This window comes from Phaseolus vulgaris, chromosome 10 (genome assembly GCF_000499845.2).
Source record: "Phaseolus vulgaris cultivar G19833 chromosome 10, P. vulgaris v2.0, whole genome shotgun sequence".
Taxonomy (NCBI): Eukaryota; Viridiplantae; Streptophyta; class Magnoliopsida; order Fabales; family Fabaceae; genus Phaseolus; species Phaseolus vulgaris.
Window position 1 is genome coordinate 18,209,887 of NC_023750.2, and position 7,261 is coordinate 18,217,147.

General features: G+C 34.2%; 1 protein-coding gene across 2 annotated transcripts; it reads left to right on the forward strand.

Annotated features, from left to right (window-relative positions):
• Window positions 1–3,107: 3,107 nt before the first annotated feature.
• Window positions 3,108–6,908, forward strand: LOC137818760 (uncharacterized). Of its 2 annotated transcripts, none has more exons than XM_068622360.1 (6): window positions 3,108–3,263; window positions 3,670–3,773; window positions 5,174–5,246; window positions 5,352–5,423; window positions 5,561–5,661; window positions 5,823–6,908. In XM_068622360.1, exons 2-6 carry the CDS (start codon window positions 3,761–3,763, stop codon window positions 6,398–6,400), a joined length of 837 nt encoding a protein of 278 aa, XP_068478461.1. In that variant the 5' UTR covers window positions 3,108–3,263; window positions 3,670–3,760; the 3' UTR covers window positions 6,401–6,908. The 2 variants fall into 2 exon arrangements, with proteins under 2 accessions (XP_068478461.1, XP_068478460.1); XM_068622359.1 differs by having other exon boundaries at window positions 3,112–3,263; window positions 5,169–5,246.
• Window positions 6,909–7,261: the final 353 nt, after the last annotated feature.

Genomic DNA, 7,261 nt, shown 5'->3' on the forward strand with positions numbered 1-7,261 from the left:
TAAAATTGATTTTTATTTAATTATTTTTTTATATTAATAATTGTAGTAAGAAAATTATTGAAAATAATTATTGTCAATTTTTTTTACGAGAAAAACGGATAACTAGTGTGATTAGAATGTTAAAATATTTTATTGTTACTATCTTTACTATAAATATCTAGCATATATAAATTTTAGGTTTAATTACCTTTTTCGTCCCTATATTTATAGTCAATAGTCAATTTGGTACAGTGGTTTTTAAGAAATTCAATTTGGTCCCTAAGTTTTTTAAAATGTATTCAAAATGGTCTTTTTTGTTAAATATCACCAAACGACATTAAGTGGTGCTTATGTGGCAGACACGTGTAAGTTACGTGGATGGTGCTTACATTATTTTAGTGAATACTGAATTAGGGTTTAGGTTATTCAAATTGGGGATTTCGAATTTCTGATTTAGGGTTTCTAATACGATGATTGCTCCCCTGGTTGGATTCTGTGGTGCGCTTCCCTGCTTCGATTCCATTCCGAGGTGTGCTCCCCTCATTCGATTCTGTGGTGCGAGTGAATTCGGAGGTGCGATCTTGTGGTTTTGCTCCCATTTGCGATTGTGGGGAATTTGCGGTTTTGAGAACCGCAACAACGGTCAAAAATTGTGGGAGGCAATTTTGGGTGTCCAAAGTATAAGGTGAGATGTATTAAACTATGGCTTATGAAAAAAAATGCATTGGTATTGATTTTTTGCTTATGGTTTTGTCTAATACAGAGTAGGAGTGACGTAAGCATGGGATATAATTTTTTTAGATGGTGCAAGTGCATTGAAGACATTGGGGATGACAAAAATAGAACTATTGATAGACAAAGAAACGAGATTTGTAGCTTGGAAAAGCGTTTGAAGATGTCAAGAAAGTGGATAAAGATGTTGTTAGTAGGGTTGTGTGTTGTTGTAATAAACCTTGCTATGTTGATTATTTTCTTAAAATTCCCTTGAGTGACGTCTAAATGTATGTTTTGGTTGGGATTATGATTGAAAGAATTAATGTAATATGTATTAGTGTGTTGAGTTGATTATGTCTAGTATGTAATATGTATCCTAAGATCTGTATCAATGAAAAATGAATTTTAGCAAGTGGTCATAGAAGTTATGTACTATTTTCTTGTTTTGTGGTGCTGCATAATTTTGGGGTTGAATAAGTTGGCATTGTGGAAAATAAGAATGGTGTAACCAAATTAAGATGCAGATTCATTTTTGAAATCAGTATCAGAATAAACTAACATGGGTTAGACTTGCTTAGCTTGAACATTAATGTTAAATACTGCATCTAGTATACATATTAACTTAAGCTTTTACTTTTTTATGAGACAATAAAGTTTAGCTATCCTGTGTCTGAATAAGGTGATATGCATCTCATAATGGTCTAATGGACAATTCCACAATGGTTGCAGTGAGCGAAGTAAACTTCATAATTGAAACTATGTTGGTTAACTGATTTGCAATTCACAGGACCAAGGCTGCATTGTAAACTCAAGTTTATTATATGTAAATGAAACCTGATCGAAGATTTCACAAAAGTGATGTGAGGGTACATCAAATACGTTGGCTTTTTAGAAGATATTTATAGAAAAGATAAGCAGTGATATTCTCATAAAAATTTAAACAACATTTAAAAATGTGCAACCGCTATATAAGTTTTTTCTCCAAGGACTTGAGATTGAAAGGTATTATACAATTGAAATTAAGAACCGAACAGATTAGTATGATGAACAATTAAGAACTCTGATTTGGATAACACAGCAAGAAAATTCAGAGCAAGCAGAGGCCAATCTCATCAAAGACTAAATAAATGAAGGAAAACTGTGATATAATAATATAAAGGTAAAGTATGTAAAAGTAATACAAAAGATATGTAATACATTAGAAGATAAAGCACAAGCAGATTTTCTTCACTAATGAATCCATAATAATTGTTTTTCAAAATACATAGGTTTAGAAATGAGTGAGTTCCAAAAGTGGCTTCCAAAAGCAGCCTCTGATGGACAGTAACTTAAGCCTTGTGTTGGGTCTTGAAAATGTTGCAGTTGTAGCTGCCTAACTTGGAGCTTCCTAAGATGGCCCTGATGCCCTTGTAGCTGCCTGACTTGGACCCTACATCATAAACAACTATGTATATGTTCTCTAAAAGTAATAAAAAACAGAACCACTCTGAAACTAAGTCAAAAATTACTAACCTTATAAAGGAGCAACCACAAAACGACACCACGGTCTGTATCGCAAACGCTGCCCCTTCACCACCTCTGGACCGCACCACATAATCGCTCCTCCAAATCGACCATGGGAACGCAGCTCACCATCGTAACTCACGATCGCACCACAGAATCGAATGAGGGGAGCACACCTCCGAATGGAATTGAAGCAGGGAAGCGCACCACAAAATCCAACCAGGGGAGCAATCCTCGTATCAGAAACCCTAAATCAGAAATTCGAAATCCCCAATTTGAATAACCTAAACCCTAATTTAGTATTCACCAAAGTGATGTAACTTACATGTGTCTGCCACATAAGCACCACTTAACGCGATATTTAACAGAAAGGACAATTTTGAATATATTTTAAAAAACTTAGGGACCAAATTGAATTTTTTTAAAACCACTGTACCAAATTGACTATTGATTATAAATATAGGGATGAAAAAGGTAATTAAACCTAAATTTTAAATTAAAAACAAAAATCAATTTCACTTACATAAAATTATATATTTAATTTTATAATAAATTAGATTTATGGTTTATGTGATTAATTTTTCGTAATTAAATAGAGGATTCAACTAAAAAGAATAACTATTCAAGAAACCAGTTAAACGAAATTAAAATTAATTATAAATTATCAAATAATTCATAAATTCATGAAATAATGTAACATTTTTATAATGAAAAATATGCATAAGAAAATATAGTTAAAAAGACAATTTAAATGCAATAAAACATCACAACCTAAAATACTAATTATTTGTATTTAATAAAGATTATCATGTGAAAAACAGTATTTTATCTTTTTGTATTTTTACGGTTAAATTATAATTGGGGGGAATGTAAAACTGGAAGTATAAAAAGGTTTGAGATAAAAAAGAAAGTGGAGATAAAAGAAAAAGGAGGGCAGCTATTTCCATCGATTCAACAAATCTGAAGCTGAAGTGAAGAGTAGGATATTTCAAATTTTTGTAATTGGGAACCCTAAAGCCTTTGACTTTGCTCAATCCTTCGATATGAGTATGACCCAATTCGCCATGGTATGCTTCTACGTTTCTCTTTTTATTTCTCTCTACAGTGATATTATAGATGGTGCTCAAATGGATTTCAATTTTGTGCTGTCATGTGTTCCCCTTTTCACTGTATTATCTACCAAGGTCGTAGCAATTGCATTTTTAAATATTGAAGTTACAAATTTCTGAACCCTAGGATATGTGTTAGCACAAAGGTTGTTCCTTTTTCTTTCCCAATGTTAATTGAGGGCTTTTTTAAGGACAATTGCTTCTGTGGTGTCAATATAATATGGTGCATATCTGATGGTTTTGCTTGGCCTTTATGTTATTTGAACTGGCATGGCTTTAAGTAGCATCTCTTTAGAAGGAGTTACCTTGCTGTGTTCAAAATTTTTACTGAGTCTTGGTACTGACTGATGCTTTTGTATTTCAGGTTGAGGAGTTGGCTTTTCTTGTCAAGGACAATCTTCCTTGCAAGCATCTAGTTCTCACAATGGAAGAGGTCTTGGTTAACTTTCTTCAGGATGATCACACTAGGTAACATTTTTGAGATAATTTGAGTGGTGTTTAACTTTAGTATTGGTCCCAGGTTTAGTTAATGCAAGTATTGATGGTTTACTTGTCTTGAGCATGGTTAAAGACAAATTTGAAGACTCACTGGATCCTTGCACATTGTTTCAAAGGAAACGGGGGGAAGAGGGGGGACGATTCTAAACAATTTTATGTTTTTCTTCAAGTTTCTCTTGTGTATGTACTTATGCCCCCTAAAAGAAAAGAAAGAAATTTAATGTGTTAGAAATGATGAGAGAATACATTGTTGCAATTAGTGTTATTAAAATTGGAGAAGCACTATTGCATCACAGATTTCAGGAAAAACGCAATCACAGCTCTGTTGTATTGTGAAGCTTGCAGAAAACACCATCAAGTTCGTGTTACTTGTTGTGGCTGCATGTTGTGTCATGTTTGTGGGTTGGTGGAATCCATGGAGGTGGCCAGGTTTTCAGCTGTTTTGGAAAGGTGGAATCCATGGAGGCAGATTGGATCTGGTTCTGCAAGGGATGTTGAGAGTTCTATGTGCTTGAGTTTGGAGAAATGAAATCAAAGGGGGCTGGGTTTGGTTTGCGTTAATCATAGGAGAGGGCTATATGAGTTTGAGTCCGATTCTTAAATTGACTCACAATTCTTTAGTAATCTTACATGCAACGTTTCACGTGACCATTTAAAACACTTCCATATTTCCTCACGTAGCCTCTGTATTCTATTTAGTGTTTATTCACTTGGCCTTTGAGTTTTAATATAAACCCAATATTCCCCCTCGGAATTTCTCTCTGAAGATTATACAAGACTGTTTCAGTCTCTCGGCAAGATTTATTTGCGTATGGCATAATATTTTATAATATGCCACTGTTATATTTTTGTATGTGTATATATATTATATTATATTTCCCCCCCACTGTGCGCCTTTTGCTGTTAGTATGCAATGCTATCTGCTATTTGATAGAGTGGATATTTAGCTTTTCCCAATTTTCCATGATCCCAATGTTGACAATACTGGTTGCAATTAAAAGTGGTTTAAAATTCAATGTAGTTAAATTTTGTTGCATGGTTCTTCTATGCAAAATAAAAGGGTTCATTTATCATATTCTAAAAAACTATGATAAACATTTTAGCTTAACAATTCAATTATTAATTTCAAAACCGGATAGTGCATTTCAAGCTTTCTTGCAATATAAATAGTCTTAAGGTCTTAATGTATGTTGATTAATGTGTAAATTTTGTAAAATGGCTCTAAAGCTTTGTCAGTTTTTGTGGCATTTAAGCATATGCATGGTGTGTTAAATAGTTGTTTTACAATGATTGGAAGCTTTTTCTTTCGCTGGTAGACTGGTATTATCTAATATGCTTCTTAATATCTGTTTTTATTGACTATAGTTCAGATGGGATCTTGGAATTGGAGCCAATGAACTCTTACAATCGTCTTCTCTTGCATCGCCTTGCTGAAATATTTGGGTACTCCTGAATTTTATTTTAGTCAGTTTCAAAATTCCTTTCTGGTTTTATTTTGAATCTGCGTCTACTTTTCTTTTCATTTGATAGTTTTATAATTGGTGCCAGGTTTGCACATGAATCTGTTGGTGAAGGAGAGGACCGTCATTTGATTCTGGAGAGATGTCCAGATACGTCCATGTAAATGAACTTCCCTTTGTTTCTCTCTCCTGCTATTCTTATATCAAGCACAGTTTGGATTACTTTATTTTATTGGTATTCAGTAATTATTGTATGGCTTCTTTTGTGAAATAACATTTGTTTTGGATGGATTGCAGACCTCCAATCCTTGTTAGTGATATCCTATGGAAGTATGATGATGAACCTCAATCTTTGGTTACTTCCCACCAAATATTAAGGAGAAGCGAAGCCTCTCCAGGTAATGAATGCTGCTGATTCTTAGATCAGTAGTTACCATAGCACATCATGTACAATATTAACCTACATGTAGAATCGACCATTATCAGTAAGTTGGATTTTTCTATGATGTGGGTTCCTGTTCTGGTTAGGTAGCCTTAATTTGTGTGATGCATCTTTCAGTCTCGCAGACAAACAAGGCGTCCTTTTCAAAGTCATTGGAGGAGAGAAAAGCAGCTTACTTAATTGCTCGTGAGCGAATTTTCTCTGTGAAGTTGGAAGAGGTGAAAGAGCCTGGTGAACAAAAGCCTCGGAGTGTGCCTGTGGTTGCCCAGAGAATGATTGCTCATGCACTGGGTCAAAGAATTCATACAAAGAATCAGAATGGTTTGGCTACTGACAGTATAAAGGATAGAGGCCTCAAAGATGAATTGAATGCTCAAGATAAGAACAGTGAAGTGTCCAATCTCACGAAAGATTCTGAAGAGTTTTTACACCTAAGAAGGAATTCAAACAGCAGAATAAGAAACACTAGCAGTTCTAATGCATCCTCGTATAATAAAAGGAATGATCAAACACCAGTTGACAAAGAGTTGCCTCTATTCTCTCAAGATAGAAAACAAGGGCAAAGTGTAAATAAAGACTATATGAAAATGGAGCACTTGGGAGCTGCAAAGAGAATGTTTGCGCATGCTTTAGGAGTTCAATCTGGGAAGGATGGTTCAGTTCCTAGAAGAAGTGAAGAAATAAAGAAGAATTAAGCTGAGAAGGTTGTGATATATTTAGAGCAGAATGATATTCTGTTGCTCCAAATGGACCTCTTAATAGGTGCTCCCCCGGTTTCAAATTTCAATCACAATCACAAAGATGAGTAATGAGCATTCTTTACTCAGGAGATACATGCAAATGACTATCCTAGTATTATGTTGGTTGCTTAGCTCTTCTGTGACTGCTGGAGTAACTTCCATAGCAGCCAAGTCAAAGGGCGTTATGAAAGCACTATCCAGAATCAAGTAGGACCTGTTTTGGTTATGTTGGAAGATGAATGAGCAGGCTATGGTGTTTGGTTCGTCAGCTATATGTTGTTAGACATGCAATTCTAGTTTCATGCTACTATGTTTAGATTGTTCTGTCAATGTGATGGTTTTCATTATGGCTGTTCCCAGGGCCAGGGGCAATGCTTGATTTCCCCTATCATGGAGGGTGTTATGTATATAATATTTAAAATTAAAATCATAAATATAATGTGTTATGCTTAAAAATTCCAAATTCCTTCCTCGTTACCCATAAAGACTGTAACAATTGTGTCATTGCCTGGTGGCTGTTTGATTTTGGAAATTTTTTCCTTAGTTTTTATAAAATACAAAAAAAAAAAAATTATAGCAGCAGAGCAGCTTTCAGGGAAGTTCATGGGACTAGTAATAACTAATACTGTCAAACGCTAAGTTAGTAATTTTCTTCTAACATAATTTATTTAACATTTAAAGTGACATCTTTAGAAACATATTTTTGAATTATTTAATTAACTCAAATTTATCAACTAATGCAGGTACATATAAATATTTCGACTATAAGTGGATAGTTTATATGAACTACATGAGAACAACTATATGCCTAGTTTT

Coding starts and splice junctions, on each gene's coding strand:
- LOC137818760 (XM_068622359.1), top strand. CDS start 3,240: ATGAGTATGACCCAATTCGCCATG. Junction 3,264..3,669: donor GTATGACCCAATTCGCCATG/GTATGCTTCTAC, acceptor TTTGTATTTCAG/GTTGAGGAGTTGGCTTTTCT. Junction 3,774..5,168: donor CTTCAGGATGATCACACTAG/GTAACATTTTTG, acceptor TATTGACTATAG/TTCAGATGGGATCTTGGAAT.